The sequence below is a fragment of the Oncorhynchus kisutch genome, linkage group LG22 (assembly GCF_002021735.2).
Source record: "Oncorhynchus kisutch isolate 150728-3 linkage group LG22, Okis_V2, whole genome shotgun sequence".
In the NCBI taxonomy this organism is placed as follows: Eukaryota; Metazoa; Chordata; class Actinopteri; order Salmoniformes; family Salmonidae; genus Oncorhynchus; species Oncorhynchus kisutch.
In genome coordinates this window covers 11,136,297-11,153,748 of record NC_034195.2, presented here as the reverse complement: position 1 = coordinate 11,153,748, position 17,452 = coordinate 11,136,297, and the positions used below count along the sequence as shown (strand labels likewise).

General features: G+C 44.4%; 1 protein-coding gene across 3 annotated transcripts in view; it reads right to left on the bottom strand.

The window, feature by feature from the left end:
- Positions 1 to 17,452, bottom strand: part of LOC109867323 (La ribonucleoprotein 1, translational regulator) — an 89,007-nt gene that overhangs the window by 52,385 nt on the left and 19,170 nt on the right. For all 3 annotated transcript variants that reach the window (XM_020456427.2, XM_020456428.2, XM_020456430.2), the window contains exon 2: positions 1,388 to 1,458. In XM_020456427.2, the coding sequence (XP_020312016.1) occupies positions 1,388 to 1,458 (71 nt within the window). The remainder of the gene's footprint in view (positions 1 to 1,387; positions 1,459 to 17,452) is intronic.

Below are 17,452 nucleotides of genomic sequence, written 5' to 3'. Positions count from 1 at the left end.
GACTCCAATCAAGTTGTAAAAACATTAAAGGATGATCAATGGAATCAGGATGCACAAGAGCTCAATCTCGAGTCTCATAGCAAAGGTTCTGAGTACTTATGTAAATAGGGTATGTTTTTTTATTTTTAATACATTTGCAAAAATGTATAAACCTGTTTTTACTTTGTCATTGTATGGTATTGTGTGGAGATTGCTGAGTATTTTTGCTGTAACGTAACAAAATTTGGAAAAAGTCAAGGGGTCTGAATACTTTTAGAATGCACTGTATAATGGCGAAAATCTGTTTTCCAGCTAATAGGTCGCCCTCACAAAAGAGGTGTTTAACCTCAATGGGTCTTACCTGGTTAAAGGTTAAATAAAATAGGCTGTCAAGAGTTCACATATTCACTTGATGATAAGAAAAGACAAGTGACCGTTTTGCTAACGTATGATAGGGGTCCCTTGGTCGCCGGTTTGCCTGGGAGGTGGTCTTTGGGCAAGAAAAGGTTGAAGACAGGGGTTCTCATGTCACTCGGGGGGCCCCCCTTCCAGCATTGGGGAACATCCCGTACCATATCTATTTCCATTGGCACAAGCACTGTTCATGACACAAACTGTTCACACCCCTCTTGTTGGTAGAGAAAATAGAACTTGGTTCTATTTTAGATGGGAGAAGCGAGTCCCACCTCTCCCATCTCCTCATTGGTTTTTAGGAGCATATACCCACGTGGGTGATTGAAAGATGAACTGAAGTCCACACTCCAGTCCAGTTGGTGGTGGTAATGCACCTTAAAGTTGGTTGTCAACCGCCACATAAAGTCCAAAGAAGAAGCCTGAAGGAGGAGAGATTACTAGAAACAAACTCGGTTGACCTTTTTATCTGTGGATTAACTGTCGGAGTAGAGGACCTTGTGCATTTCAGGTAAAATAACAACCCAATGTTTATAACCCAGGACAAATTAATTAGCAACAGCAAGCTAGCTAGCTAAATTGTCAAAATTTTTCATGCTTTCTGACCAGTCCCCAAATGAATGTAGTTGGTTCAGAGTTCCTTTTGATATTTCAAGCTGCGTGTCCTGATGGCGTCTGGTGTGGGTGGACAAAATCCAACATGGAGTGTGGGCGGTCTGGTCAGCATACAATGACTAACGTGACAAGAGGAACTGATGATGCACTTCCCAATTTCCAACATGCACCTTGTGCATTGTATTACGAGTTCCTTTAAAAAACCCACCCCATAGTTTGGGAACCACTGCTTTAGAGTGTTTATACACCTTATCTGACAGACTCCCCAAGTACTACCACGTGCATACCAGGAAGCATGGACTGTTTCTAAGCATAGCCGCAGATGTACACACAGGCACACACACACACACACACACACACACACACAAAGAAAGGACGTTACCCTTTCTCCTCTCCGAGGCCGGGGGTTTGGGGCCTTCACCACCTTGGCCGGGCCTGTTGTTGGTGGCGGCTCTGTGGAAACAAGAAATGCGGTGGACATCAACAGTCTGCTACAGCCATCAACAAAAACTACATGGAACCATGTAATCACATTTGTCTCCTCAGAACAGACAATGAATAGGTTATTGGGTCAATGAGGGGCTGTTCGATGCTCACGGCATTGACAGAAGGAAGTGAGGATCTGTGTTCCACAGCTGTGTCCCAAATGGCACCCTATATAGTGCACTACCTTTTCATATTTTTTAATAATTATTTTGTGCACAAACGCCACATTAACGTACATCTCAGACGTTTGTTGCATCTATCTCATTTTTCAATCATGAGCACGTTAAGTAGCTGATAAATCTCAGTCCTCCATTAGGGCTTTGGTCAAATGGTGCACCATATAGGGAGTATATGGTGTCATTTGGGACTCAGTCACAGTCAAGTCCTTATATGGGCCTAAGCAATGGCATGGGACTGTCTGAAGTATATGAGCCCTGTGAAACTGCACAAGTTCTGAGCCAGTGAAAAGAAAGCACTGTGCTACGTTGAATTGGGACTGGTGGCGAACTGACTGTACTTGACCGTTCACTAGGGATGTAATTCGTACTGAACCGTTAGGTACAGGGACCTCGGTTCGGTCCGCACTGTAAAGAAACTGCTAAAAAACTCCACTATGGCCAAGACCAAAGAGCTGTCAAAGGACACCAGAATCAAAATTGTAGACCTGCACCAGGCTGGGAAGACTGAATCTGCAATAGGTAAGCAGCTTGGTTTAAAGAAATCAACTGTGGGAGCAATTATTAGGAAATGGAAGACATACAAGACCACTGATAATCTCCCTCGATCTGGGGCTCCACGCAAGATCTCACCCCGTGGGGTCAAAATGATCACAAGAACGGTGAGCAAAAATCCCAGAACCACACGGGGGGACCTAGTGAATGACCTGCAGAGAGCTGGGACCAAAGAAACAAAGCCAACCATCAGTAACACACTACGCCGCCAGGGACTCAAATCCTGCAGTGCCAGACGTGTCCCCCTGCTTAAGCCAGTACATGTCCAGGCCCGTCTGAAGTTTGCTAGAGAGCATTTGGATCATCCAGAAGAAGATTGGGAGAATGTCATATGGTCAGATGAAACCAAAATATAACCTTTTGGTAAAAACTAAACTCGTCGTGTTTGGAGGACAAAGAATGCTGAGTTGCATCCAAATAACACCATACCTACTGTGAAGCATGGGGGTGGAAACATCATGCTTTGGGGCAGTTTTTCTGCAAAGGGACCAGGACGACTGATCCGTGTAAAGGAAAGAATGAATGGGGCCATGTATCGTGAGATTTTGAGTGAAAACCTCCTTCCAACAGCAAGGGCATTGAAGATGAAATGTGGCTGGGTCTTTCAGCATGACAATGATCCCAAACACACCGCCCAGGCAACGAAGGAGTGGCTTTGTAAGAAGCATTTCAAGGTCCTGGAGTGGCCTAGCCAGTCTCCAGATCTCAACCCCATCGAAAATCTTTGGAGGAAGTTGAAAGTCCATGTTGCCCAGCAACAGCCCCAAAACATCACTACTCTAGAGGAGGTCTGCATGGAGGAATGGGCCAAAAAAACAGCAACAGTGTGTGAAAACCTTGTGAAGACTTACAGAAAACATTTGACATCTGTCATTGTCAACAAAGGGTATATAACAAAGTGTTGAACATTTTGTTATTGACCAAATACTTATTTTCCACCATAATTTGCAAATAAATTCATAAAAAATCCTACAATGTGATTTTCTGGATTTTCTTCCCTAATTTTGTCTGTCATAGTTGAAGTGTACCTATGATAAATTACAGGCCTCATCTTTTTAAGTCGGAGAACATGCACAATTGGTGGCTGACTAAACTTTTTTGCCCCACTGTACATAAAAGATGTACAACAACAAAAAATGACTAGGCCTATAGGCTATACCTACACTGCGTTGTCGGGCTTTTGCGTAAACCTGAGCTGAAAAAAACATGTCAGGCTATTACGTTAAAACAACTAGAGCATTAAGAGCACCTAATATTGGAGTTGCACGTCGTATAAGTGCCTAAATAATGTACTTTAATTGATTAGACAAAGTGTGTCACACCATCTGTGACAGTGTCAGTGCATGTCCACAGAGTCCACGTAGAATACCATGCCATCACTGCCGTCTACTAATTTCCAAGATGGTGGATGTGAAATTCACAAGTCAATTTGACCAAAATTCTACTTTAAAGTTTTTACCCAAACTTTTCTAGTCTACATAAACAAAATGATTTCAGCTCCACTTTCACTTCGAAAAATGGTCAAATGTCCAACATCAGCCAATTACGTTTTAACAATGACATTGTGTTCCCCTGTGTATTTTCCTATCAACTGGCAGCAATGCCTCCATTTGCTTTTATGTAATAGGATTATGGTGGTCTAAGATACAAATAATTAAACTTGAGTTAATAGAATTAGTTAATCGCACGAACTAATCGCGATTAACAAAAAAAATATTTTTAAAACATGTCAACTCAGCCAAAAAATAAACTTCCCTTTTTCAGGACCCTGTCTTTCAAAGTTAATTCGTAAAAATCCAAATAACTTCACAGATCTTCATTGTAAAGGGTTTGAACACTGTTTCCCATGCTTGTTCAATGAACCATAATTAATGAACATGCACCAGTGGAACGGTCGTTAAGACACTAACAGCTTACATACGGTAGGCAATTAAGGTTACAGTTATGAAAACTTAGGACACTAAAGAGGCATTTCTACTGACTCTGAAAAACACCAAAAGAAAGAAGCCCAGGGTCCCTGCTCATCTGCGTGAACATGCCTTAGGCATGCTGAATGGAGGCATGAGGACTGCAGATGTGGCCAGGGCAATAAATTGCAATGTCCGTACTGTGAGACAACGCTACAGGGAGACAGGACGGACAGCGGATCGTCCTCGCAGTGGCAGACCACGTGTAACAACCCCTGCACAGGATCGGAACATCCAAACATCACACCTGCGGGACAGGTACAGGAAGGCAACAACAACTGCCGAGTTACACCAGGAATGCACAATCCCTCCATCAGTGCTCAGACTGTCTGCCATCTGGTTTCCGAGCTGGTCATGGGTGCACCTCAGCCATGCTCAAGGTCCTAGATGATATCATAACCTCCATCGAAAAGAGACAATACTGTGCAACTGTTTACATCGACCTGTCAAAGGCTTTCGACTCTTTCAATCACCACATTCTTATCGGCAGACTCAACTGCCTTGACTTCGGCGATGTCATTTACAAAATAGCCCCCAACACTCTACTCAGCAAACTGGATGTAGTCTATCACAGTGCCATCCGTTTTGTCACCAAAGCCCCATATACTACCCACCACTGCGACCTGTATGCTCTCGTTGGCTGGCCCTCGCTTCATATCCGTCGCCAAACACATTGGCTCCAGGTCATCTATAAATAGTTGCTAGGTAAAGCCCTGCCTTATCTCAGCTCACTGGTCACCATAGCACCGCCCACCCATAGCACACGCTCCAGCAGGTATATTTCACTGGTCACCCCCAAAGCCAATTCCTCCTTCGGCCACCTTTCCTTCTAGTTCTCTGCTGCCAATGACTGGAACAAACTGCAAAAATCACTAAAGCTGGAGAATCGCATCTCCCTCACTAGCTTTAAGCACCAGCTGTCAGAGCAGCTCACAGATCACTGCACCAGTACATAGCCAATCTGTAAATAGCCCACCCAACTACCTCATCACCATATTGTTATTTATTTTGCTCCTTTGCACCCCAGTACCGTTACTTGCACACTCATCTTCTGCACAAATATCACCCCAGTGTTTAATTTGCCATACTGTAATAATTTCGCCACTATGGCCTATTTATTGCCTCACCCCACCTTATCCTACCTCATTTGCACACAATGTATATAGACTTTCTCTTTTGTGTAATTGACTGTTCGTTTGTTTATTTAATGTGTAACTGTGTTGTTTGTGTCACACTGCTTTCCTTTATCTTGGCCAGGTCGCAGTTGTAAATGACTACCTCAATTGGGCAGACCAACCAGTGCTCCTGCATTTGGCTAACCGGGCTATCTGCATTGTGTCCCGCCACCCACCACCCACTCTTTTACGCTACTGCTACTCTCTGTTAATCATATAAGCATCATCACTTTTAACCATATCTACATGTACATACTACCTCAATCAGCCTAACAGGTGTCTGTATGTAGCCTCACTACTTTTATAGCCTCGCTACTGTATATAGCCTGTCATTTTACAGTTGTTTTATTTCTTTACCTACCTATTGTTCACCTAACACCTTTTTTGCACTATTGGTTAGAGCCTGTAAGTAAGCATTTCACTGTACTAGACCTGCTGTATTCGGAGCACGTGACAAATAAACTTTGATTTGATTTTGACTGGAAAAAAGTGCTCTTCACTGACAAGTCGCGGTTTTGTCTCACCGGGGGTGATGGTCAGATTCGTGCTTATCGAAAGAATGAGCGTTACACCGAGGCCTGTCCTCTGGTATGGGATCGATTTGGAGGTGGAGGGTCCGTCATGGTCTGGGGCGTTGTGTCACAGCATCATCGGACTGAGTTTGTTGTTAGTGCAGGCAATCTCAACGCTGTGCGTTACAGGGAAGACATCCTCCTCCCTCATGTGGTACCCTTCCTGCAGGCTCATCCTGACATGACCCTCCAGCATGACAATGCCACCAGCCATACTGCTCGTTCTGTGTGTTATTTCCTGCAGGACAGGAATGTCAGTGTTCAGCCATGGCCAGCGAAGAGCCCGGATCTCAATCCCATTGAGCACGTCTGGGACCTGTTGGATCGGAGGGTGAGGACTAGGGCCATTCCCCCCAGAAATGTCCGGGAACTTGCAGGTGCCTTGGTGGAAGAGTGGGGTAACATCTCACAGCAAGAACTGGCAAATCTGGTGCAGTCCATGAGGAGGAGATGCACTGCAGTACTTAATGCAGCTGGTGGCCACACCAGATACTGACTGTTACTTTTGATTTTGACCCCCCCTTTGTTCAGGGACACATTATTCCATTTCTGTTAGTCACATGTCTGTGGAACCTGTTCAGTTTGTCTCAGTTGTTGAAACTTATGTTCATGTGAATATTTTGACATGTTAAGCTTGCTAAAAATAAAACGCAGTTGACAGTGAGGACGTTTCTTTTGCTCAAATTTGTTAGATCAAATTTGGCCCTAAAGAAAGATTAGTCCATTTAAAAAGCAGTGGATTGAGATACAGGCATACTTTGATTGTAACACGGAGCCTTAACTGGCTGCGCACGTGGGCCATCGTGCATACATTTATTTTGTCCACCTACACCAAATGCGATCACGACACGCAGGTTAAAATATCAAAACAAACTCTGAACCAATGACATTAATTTGGGGACAGGTCAAAAAGCATTAAACATTTATAGTAATTTAGCTAGTTAGCTTAAACTTGCTAGCTAATTTGTCCTATTTAGCTAGCTTGCTGTTGCTAGCTATTTTGTCCTGGGGTATAAACGTTGAGTTGTTATTTTACTTAAAATGCACAAGGTCCTCTACTCCGACAACTAATCCACACAAAACGGTCAACCGAATCGTTTCTAGTCATCTCTCCTCCTTTTTCATCTTTGAACCTATATGGTGATTGGCATCTAAACTTTCATAGTATTACTACACCAACCAGCAACACAGTTCGTCATTCAATCACCCACATGGGTATAACCAATGAGGAGATGGCATGTGGGTACCTGCTTCTATAAACCAATCAGGAGATGGGAGATGCAGGACTTGCAGCGCGATCTGCGTCAGAAATAGAAAGCAGTTCTATTTTAGCCCTTGGCAACGCAGACGCTCGTTGACGCACGCGAGCAGTGTGGGTGCAATAATTGAATAACAGATTCCTAAATGTATTTTTGCAATGCTCGCGTGTGAGCCTGTCAGGGCTCGCGTGTGAGCCTGTCAGGGCTCGCGTGTGAGCCTGTCAGGGCTCGCGTGTGAGCCTGTCAGGGCTCGCGTGTGAGCCTGTCAGGGCTCGCGTGTGAGCCTGTCAGGGCTCGCGTGTGAGCCTGTCAGGGCTCGCGTGTGAGCCTGTCAGGGCTCGCGTGTGAGCCTGTCAGGGCTCGCGTGTGAGCCTGTCAGGGCTCGCGTGTGAGCCTGTCAGGGCTCGCGTGTGAGCCTGTCAGGGCTCGCGTGTGAGCCTGTCAGGGCTCGCGTGTGAGCCTGTCAGGGCTCGCGTGTGAGCCTGTCAGGGCTCGCGTGTGAGCCTGTCAGGGCTCGCGTGTGAGCCTGTCAGGGCTCGCGTGTGAGCCTGTCAGGGCTCGCGTGTGAGCCTGTCAGGGCTCGCGTGTGAGCCTGTCAGGGCTCGCGTGTGAGCCTGTCAGGGCTCGCGTGTGAGCCTGTCAGGGCTCGCGTGTGAGCCTGTCAGGGCTCGCGTGTGAGCCTGTCAGGGCTCGCGTGTGAGCCTGTCAGGGCTCGCGTGTGAGCCTGTCAGGGCTCGCGTGTGAGCCTGTCAGGGCTCGCGTGTGAGCCTGTCAGGGCTCGCGTGTGAGCCTGTCAGGGCTCGCGTGTGAGCCTGTCAGGGCTCGCGTGTGAGCCTGTCAGGGCTCGCGTGTGAGCCTGTCAGGGCTCGCGTGTGAGCCTGTCAGGGCTCGCGTGTGAGCCTGTTAGGGCTCGCGTGTGAGGCTATATTTGTACCAATACGAAATGGTCCAAGGCAAAGTATTATTCTTTTTTAAAAGGACACTACTTTCAAATATATATTCTTAAAATCTTGCAAAATATATTCCTTAATTTGATGGTAAGTAAAATTAAGTAAGCCTACTCCCTCTTACCAAACATTCTTGAAGTTTAACACTTGCGCACAGCTCGCGCACACTCAGTCGCTCTCTCTCACACACACCTTTAAGTACTGTTAAAGCTTCAGGCATTCTAAATGAGTGTTACAGTCATATGAAACAAATAACTGTTTATATAGACAAAGAATAAGAGTTTTAAAACTTGTCAAACGTATGAATACACTAAACATTTGGTTCTGTTCAGATAACTTCACACACACACATAGGCCTATACACTCTCCCTCACACTATTGACTATGATATTGATTACTGCATTGTTGAGAAAAGTTCTTAATCTAACACACATCCTCTCTCACACACACACAAGTATACACACCCCACTCTTCCATACGCAGTGTACCTTTGAAGCATATTTTTTGCTGAGTGCATTTTCAGTTTTTCTTGAGCAATCCAAATTTGAGCATAGCACATTCAGTGGTCAAGTTCAGGTTGCTAGCTAGTAATGTTGTTTGTTATCAAAACAAAAAAATAGCGGCGGCTTGTGAGTAGTTTCGAAATGGCCCGTGACAATGCAAACGATCCACTGCGAAAAGAAAAGAAAAAACATAGCTCCAGTAATATTGGAAACAACTTCCACATGATTTTGGTGAGAAATACCCTGGGTGTTCTACAGTCTAAGCTATTGGCTGTCAAAGCAATGGTCCACTGCCCTTGTCCATCATAATACATATTTTTCTTTAGGAACGTATTGGGATTTGGGGGATGGGATAGTTCTATGTTCATTGACATGTGCTGACAACGTATTTTCCTCAATTCTATTTATTAGGCGGGGTAAGGTGCCAAAAGCTACATCCACAGCTGATGACACCAATCATTTCCTATCGCAAGAACTTGTGCCAGCAAGACAGCCTAACTACACTGCTCAAAAAAATAAAAGGGAACACTTAATTAAACAACACAATGTAACTCCAAGTCAATCACACTTCTGTGAAATCAAACTGTCCACTTAGGAAGCAACACTGATTGACAATAAATTTCACATGCTGTTGTGCAAATGGAATAGACAACAGGTGGAAATTATAGGCAATTAGCAAGACACTCCCAATAAAGGAGTGGTTCTGCAGGTGGTGACCACAGACCACTTCTCAGTTCCTATGCTTCCTGGCTGATGTTTTGGTCACTTTTGAATGCTGGCGGTGCGTTCACTCTAGTGGTAGTGGTTCATCTCTTCACAGATGAAAGCAGGTTCACACTAAAAACATGTGACTGACGTGACAGTCTGGAGACGCCGTGGAGAACGTTTTGCTGCCTGCAACATCCTCCAGCATGACCGGTTTGGTGGTGGGTCAGACCACTTGCGAATTTGCCATTATTGGTGTTCTCTGGCAAATGCCAAACGTCCTGCATGGTGTTGGGCTGTAAGCACAACCCCCACCTGTGGAAGTCGGGCCCTCATACCACCCTCATGGAGTCTGTGTCTGACCGTTTGAGCAGACACATGCACATTTGAGGCCTGTTGGAGGTCATTTTGCAGGGCTCTGGCAGTGCTCCTCCTGCTCCTCCTCGCACAAAGGCTGAGGTAGCAGTCCTGCTGCTGGTTGATGCCCTCCTACGGCCCCCTCCACGTCTCCTGATGTACTGGCCTGTCTCCTGGTAGCACCTCCATGCTCTGGACACTACGCTGACAGACACAGCAAACCTTCTTGCCACAGCTCGCAGATGAAAGCAGGTTCACACTGAAAACATGTGACTGACGTGACAGTCTGGAGACGCCGTGGAGAACGTTTTGCTGCCTGCAACATCCTCCAGCATGACCGGTTAGTGGTGGGTCAGTCATGGTGTGGCATTTCTTTGGGGGCCCGCACAGCCCTCAATGTGCTCGCCAGAGGTAGCCTGACTGCCATTAGGTACCGAGATGAGATCCTCAGACCCCTTGTGAGACCATATGCTGGTGCGGTTGGCCCTGGGTTCCTCCTAATGCAAGACAATGCTAGACCTCATGTGGCTGGAGTGTGTCAGCAGTTCCTGCAAGAGGAAGGCATTGATGCTATGGACTGGCCCGCCCATTCCCCAGACCTGAATCCAATTGAGCACATCTGGGACATCATGTCTCGCTCCACCCACCAACACCACATTGCACCACAGACTGTCCAGGAGTTGCTTTAGTCCAGGTCTGGGAGGAGATCCCTCAGGAGACCATCCGCCACCTCATCAGGAGCATGCCCAGGCATTGTAGGGAGGTCATACAGGCACATGGAGGCCACACACACTACTGAGCCTCATTTTGACTTGTTTTAAGGACATTACATCAAAGTTGGATCAGCCTGTAGTGTGGTTTTCCACTTTAATTTTGAGTGTGACTCCAAATCCAGACCTCCATGGGTTGATAAATTTGATTTCCATTGATCATTTTTGTGTGATTTTGTTTAATAAGAATATTTCATTCATTCAGATCTAGGATGTGTTATTTTAGTGTTTTAGTGTTTTCTGAGCAGTGCATAAAGACTTATGAAGTATAGCTACACCAAACACACACACACGCGCTAGCCCTGCGGTGCCCTTGCTCTCCCTGGATTTGTTTCAAATGACAGCTGCCCGCCAAAACCGGTCTGTGTGGTATATCAGATTTGCCTCGGCAATGATGCTATGAAGCCATCAAAAATGCTAAACACTTTTTTCTAGAAAAAAAAGAAGTAAACCAACCCCAAAAAAATGCTGTAAAATAATTTCAGACAATGAGAATTTACTCTCTCAAAACATTTTCAAGTGCAAGGCTTCTTTCACTATAGCTGGTCATAGCCAAGAGGTTTTAGGCCTATCTGCTGCTATAAACATTTGCATAAATCGAACTTTACAATGATACCGTCACGCATAGAAACAAGGATATAGCCGATGATATTGAATCATAGGTTTTAGACAGAGCCTGCGCATCTAATTGGTTAACAATCCAATTAGATGAGACAACTGACATGCCCGCGTTTTGTATATATTCTCTTCATATGAATAATTTATTTGGTGCAGAGATTTGCCTCAGAATACAACTGCAAGGGAAATGTTCTAATGTTCTGAACGAGTACATAACAAGACATGGATTAGGATGGGACCGTTGTTTCTGGATCGGTAACGACGAGACTGCTGCTCAACCTATCCTTGCAGGGCTGAGCAAGTGACATTTTCCAAGCAAACGGTAAAATTGCCGCTTTCAAGAAAAAGCCGGGTGTCTGGAGAGACCGAGTGGATAAAGGCATTTTCAATATTTTCCCCATATTCTCAACACGGGTCGACACGGGTGATGTAGACATGGATCACGTATTTCTATGGTTTTGGTCATTTACAGACAGCCCAGAGAGACACTGCCCATGAAGACAGCACAGACAAACTATGGAAGTAGCCAAGTAAATACATTGTTCATTATTTTTAGAGTAAAGTCAAAATCAATGAAGAGTGTCTTGTTTTATAAAGAAAAAAAGTGATTGTCTATTTGTTTTACCAACGCGGTCCCGAGAACAAGGCGGCCATGCCTTGCTGGTCCCTGGCACAAAAAAAGATTGAAAATGACTGAACTAGGCTACAGATTTCAGGCAATAGCCTCCTTGCCACAATAAGGCAGTCTGTGTATGTACTCAGGTCTATAAACAGATTACACATTAACTTTCCAAGATAAAAATATGTTAAGGAGTGGGGGAATTTTATCAGCAATGCTGATTGTGAACTCAAGGTGTTTTCCAGTATGACCTTCAGAAAGATAATGCTGAACCAAAATAAAATGGAAACAGCCAGGGCATGAGCAATGACACAGCCTGAGGTTGTGGGAAGGACAGTAAAAATGATCCTGCTGTAATGCAGTTACCCATACTGTCAGAGGGATTGAAAAGCTTGAACTTGTACAAGCCCCCTCAACTAACTGTTTTATAAACATGGACCAAACTCTGGAATTGTGTTTCGTGGTAAACTACATATGCACATGGGCACATCCCCACAGCATGATGCTGCCACCACCATGCTTCACCGTAAGGATGGTGCCTGGTTTCCTCCAGATCTTAGCATTCAGACCTAGCAGTTCAATCTTGGCTTCATCAGACCAGAGAATCTTGTTTCTCATGGTCTGAGAGTCGTTTAGGTGCCTTTTGGCAAACTCCAAGCGGGCTGTCGTGTGCCTTTTACTGAGGAGTGGCTTTTGTCTGGCCACTCCACCATAAAGGCCTGATTGATGGAGTTCAGCAGAGATGGTTGTCCTTCTAGAAGGTTCCCCCACCTCCACAGAAGAACCCGGGAGATCCGTCAGTGACCACTGGGTTCCTGGTCACCTCCCTGACCAAGGCCCTTCTCCCCCGATTGCTCAGTTTGGCTGGGAGTCCAGGTTTAGGAAGAGTATTGGTGGTTCCAAACTTCTTCCATTTAAGAATGGAGGACACCGAGTTCTTGGGAACCTTCAATGCTGCAGAGCTTTTTTGGTTCCCTTCCCTAGATCTGTCTCGGAGCTCTACGGACAATTCCCTCGACCTCATGGCTTAGTTGTAATCATGTCCAGTCAAGTTGTAGAGACATTTCAAGGATAATCAATGGAAACAGGATGCACCCGAGCTCAATTTCGAGTCTCATAAACAAGGGTCTGAATACTTATGTAAATAAGGTACCTTTAAAAAAAATAATAATAATAAAATAAAAAAGGTGTAAAAAGCCTTTCGCTATGTTATTATGGGGTATTGTGCTTAGATTTATTTTATCTATTTTAGATTAAGGCTGTAAAGTATCAAAAAGTGCAAAAAGGGAAGGGGTCTGAATACTTTCCGAATGCACTCTATATGTTAGAGACGCTTCCATTGAAGAACATTGGGTTTTATTGGATAAATAACTCCAACCATGTGATGGCAGGTCATGTAAAGATGAGTATGAGCAAGTGAGTTTATTCAATAACAATTTACAATCAAGAACATCAAAGGCTGGGGCCTCCCGAGTGGCCAGCGGTCTAAGGCATTGTATCGCAGTGCTTGAGGCGTCTCTATAGACCCGGGTTCGATCCCAGGCTGTCACAACCGACTGTGACTCCCATAGGATGCTCTTGCATCCTGACTTCAGTTATTTATTTTACACCTTTATTTAACCCGGTAGGCTAGTTGAGAACAAGTTCTCATTTGCAACTGCGACCTGGCCAAGATAAAGCATAGCAATTCGACACATACAACAACAGAGTTACACATGGAATAAACAAAACAGTCAATAATACAGTAGAACAAAAGAAAACAAAAATTCTATATACAGTGTGTGCAAATGAGGTAAGAACTTCCTTAAGACAATAAATAGGCCATGGTGGCGAAGTAATTACAATATAGCAATTAAACACGAATGGTAGCTGTGCAGAAAATGAGTGTGCAAGTAGAGATATTGGGGTGCAAAGGAGCAAGATAAATAAATACAGTATGGGCATGAGGTAGTTGGATGGGCTGTTTACAGATGGACTATGTACAGGTGCAGTGATCTGTGAGCTGCTCTGACAGCTGGTGCTTAAAGCTAGTGAGGGAGATATGAGTCTCCAGCTTCAGATATTTTTGTAGTTCGTTCCAGTCATTGGCAGCAGAGTACTGGAAGGAAAGACGACCAAAGGAGGAATTGGCTTTGGGGGTGACCAGTGAGTTATACCTGCTGGAGCGCATGCTACGAGTGGGTGCTACTATGGTGACCAGTGAGCTGAGATAAGGCGGGGCTTTACTTAGCAATGGTGGGTAGTGTATGGGGCTTTGGTGACAAAACGGATGGCACTGTGATAACAAACTGGATGCAGTCTGAGTTCGGTGTTGGAGGCTATTTTATAGATGACATCACTGAAGTCGAGGATCGGTAGGATGGTCAGTTTTACGAGGGTGTTTGGCAGCATAAGTGAAGGATGCTTTGTTGCGAAATAGGAAGCCGATTCTCAATTTAATTTTTGATTGGAGATGTTTAATGCGAGTCTGGAAGGAGTGTTTACAGTCTAACCAGACACCTAGGTATTTGTAGATGTCCAAGTATTCTAAGTCAGAACCGTCCAGAGTAGTGATGCTGGATGGGCGAGCAGGTGCAGGCAGTGATCGGTTGAAAAGAATGCATTTGGTTTTACTAGCGTTTAAGAGCAGTTGGAGGCCACGGAAGGAGAGTTGTATGGCATTGAAGCTCGTCTGGAGGTTAGTTAACACAGTGTCCAAAAAGGGGCCGAAGTATACAGAATGCTGTTATCTGAATAGAGGTGTACCAGAGAATCACCAGCAGCAAGAGCAACATCATTGATGTATACACAGTTGTCAATTGACCAGTGTTTCCTCCAACACATTGGTGCGGCTGGCTTCTGGGTTAAGCGGGCGGATGTTAAGGAGCGCTGTATGGCGGATCATGTTTCGGAGGATGCAGGACTCAACCTTCGCCTCTCCCAAGCCCGTTGGGGAGTTACAGCAATGAGACAAGAGCGTAATTGGAAACCACAGAATTGTGGAGAAAAGGGGGGTAAAATACACAGAAAATAGCTCCAACTAAGATATTTACTTTATGTCCTGAATGCAAATCCAACACGACACTTCACTGAGTACCTCTTCATAAAATCCTAGAGGAAGACCTGGTTGTCTGCTTTCCAACAGACACTGGCAGATGAATCCACCTTTCATCAGGACAATAACCTAAAACACACAGCCAAATACACACGAGTTGCTTACCAAGACGACATTGAATGTTCCCGGGTGGCCTAGTTATAGTTTGAATTATCGGCTTGAAAAGCCTAGCAATGATCAACCACCAACTTGCCAGAGCTTGAAGAAGTTTAAAGAACAATGTGCTAATATATTAGACATAATATGGAGACTAGGGATGCACGATATAATCAGTGAACATATTGGATGTCTAGTTTATGTCTAGTTTAACGCCCAATGTGCAAAACCGATGTCAAAGCTAACGTGCATACCTATATAAACAAAGTTACATGACGTAATGACGGCGCATAACATTTTGCGCTGAACATGTAACACAGCATTCCTAACCTAGCCCACAATGTCTGCTGTGTGGATCGAGCAGTCAACAAGTAGAGCAGTCATTTGAAAGAGTAAGACAATTTCCGCGAGACAACTCAAAGGCGAAATCCATTAAACGCCAAGATAATGGAATTCATTGCCCTTGACAATCAACCGTTCTCTGTCGTGGGTGATGTTGGCTTTCGCCGACCGGTCGAGCACCGTAACACACTACCAAGTGTGCCATTTTTCAGATGTTGCCCTACCGGAGTTACACAGTAATAGCGTCACTGCTATTAGCTTCACGACATATTATGGAACGCCATTTGGGTCTTTGCATGTCAAAAAAGATACAGTAGCACTGTCAAAGCTGTACAAAAAAAAAGTCTGCAGAAAAAGGCCACAAATGATGTGTTCACAATACTGCGTTGGTAATAAAGCATGATTTGTTCAACCGCAAATTCTGGGGTAGTTAGCTTTAGCTTGGTACCTAGCTAGCACCGATACAAGGAGGAAAACAATGACCCGTAAAAACTGCAGTCATTTTAATTATTCTTAGCAATTATTTAGGAATCCGTGTGAGTAAGTTTAAGCTAGGTTTCCACTTGTTGTTCGCCTTTTGAAATTGAACTTCAGTTCATGAAAATAAATGCTAGCCAGCTACTGTTACCCAAAGCTAACGGAATAAGCAGCCAGCTAGCTTCATTTGGCTAGCCACATTAAGGACATTGGGTTCAATAGTGGACTTTGCGGTTAGCCTTCAAAACAAAAGTGTAATTTACAATGATGCAAATGAATACAAATAGTAGAATTATGCCATACATTTATTTTGAAGGCAAAGTCCACTATTGTGGCTAATCCTTATTTTGGCTAGCTTCACATAGATGGGTCCGACAATTAATCAAATAAGAACGGTCTTATAAATTAGGGTTATTTTAGATGACACCTAGCTATATAGTTTGCTAGCTATAACTATAGCCACTGAAACAGATTGCTGTTTTACTGTGTTTTGGGGGAAGAACATTGTTTGCATCCATGAGTTAGCTAGCTTTTTTTATGACCAGCACTGTAGGAGTGCGAGACAACTTTACCAGAATCATAGCATAGGTATCGATTAATCGTTGTGCCTTGAAATACGAGTGAGTGTAAACATGTTAAAAAACGTAAAAAATGTATGAATGCATTAAAATATAGTGACGTGCAGTCATATTCAGGTCCTGATTGGTCATCAAGCTTATTTGACACTTTAAATAGTGTTAAATTGTATATTTTTTGATACGCAAAGACTCAAACAGCGTTCCATATAAATCCTGGTTGATAATGAAACAACTGAACAACGAAACAGCACAGCAAGTAAGTGAAAGAAATAGGTTTTGATGATGTTTTACTGGTAATGGGGACATACGTAAAAGCCAACAAAATAACTTTTTGATCAGTGTGGTTGTGTAACCTTTAACTTGGCAACTCAGTTAAGAACAAATTCTTAGTTACAATGTTAGTTACTACCCCAGCCAAGCCCGGATGACGCTGGGCCAATTGCGCACCACCCTATGGTACCCCCAATCACGGCCGGATGCGATACAGCCTGGATTCGAACCAGGGCCTGGGGTGACACCTCTTGCACTGAGTTGCAGTGCCTTAGACCGCTGCGCCACTCGTGTGTCGTTCAGTGACAAAAAAATCTCTAATTATAAATGCAGGCTGTAACAACAGAATGTGTAAAAAGTTTAAGGGTGTGAATACTTTCTGAAGGCACTGTATGTACTGAATTTCAGGGGACTAGGTCACAGTTTGCTTTCTCAGTTGCTTGTTTTAGCGCCACCATGTGGCCAATTGGCATGAGATCACACGAGAGGGTGTGGCCCATGGCCTTTTACCATCTTGCAAAGTTGCACCCTCCTGGGCCTTACCATCTCATGAAAATGTGCATTTTTAAACAAAATTGACAGAGGAACTCAAATAATAGCCAACAAATACAATAGGGTTTCACCCATTTCTTCTGGCCAGAACCCCTAAACAAAATCTGACTGTGTGGTTACGGCTTCAAGGGAAGCAGAGCAACATGCTCAAACGTATGATAGCAAGAAGTGTTCTGTGCCACCACTCCAGCTTGTGTTCAGCCCAGAAGCAACCTGCTATGGCCCAGCCTCCACCTATGAGGAATCGTCAACAGGGTCTTTTCTGCATAGAAAACTATACTAAGTCCAAACAACCCAAAAATTAACTAAAATATTTGTAATGGTAAAAC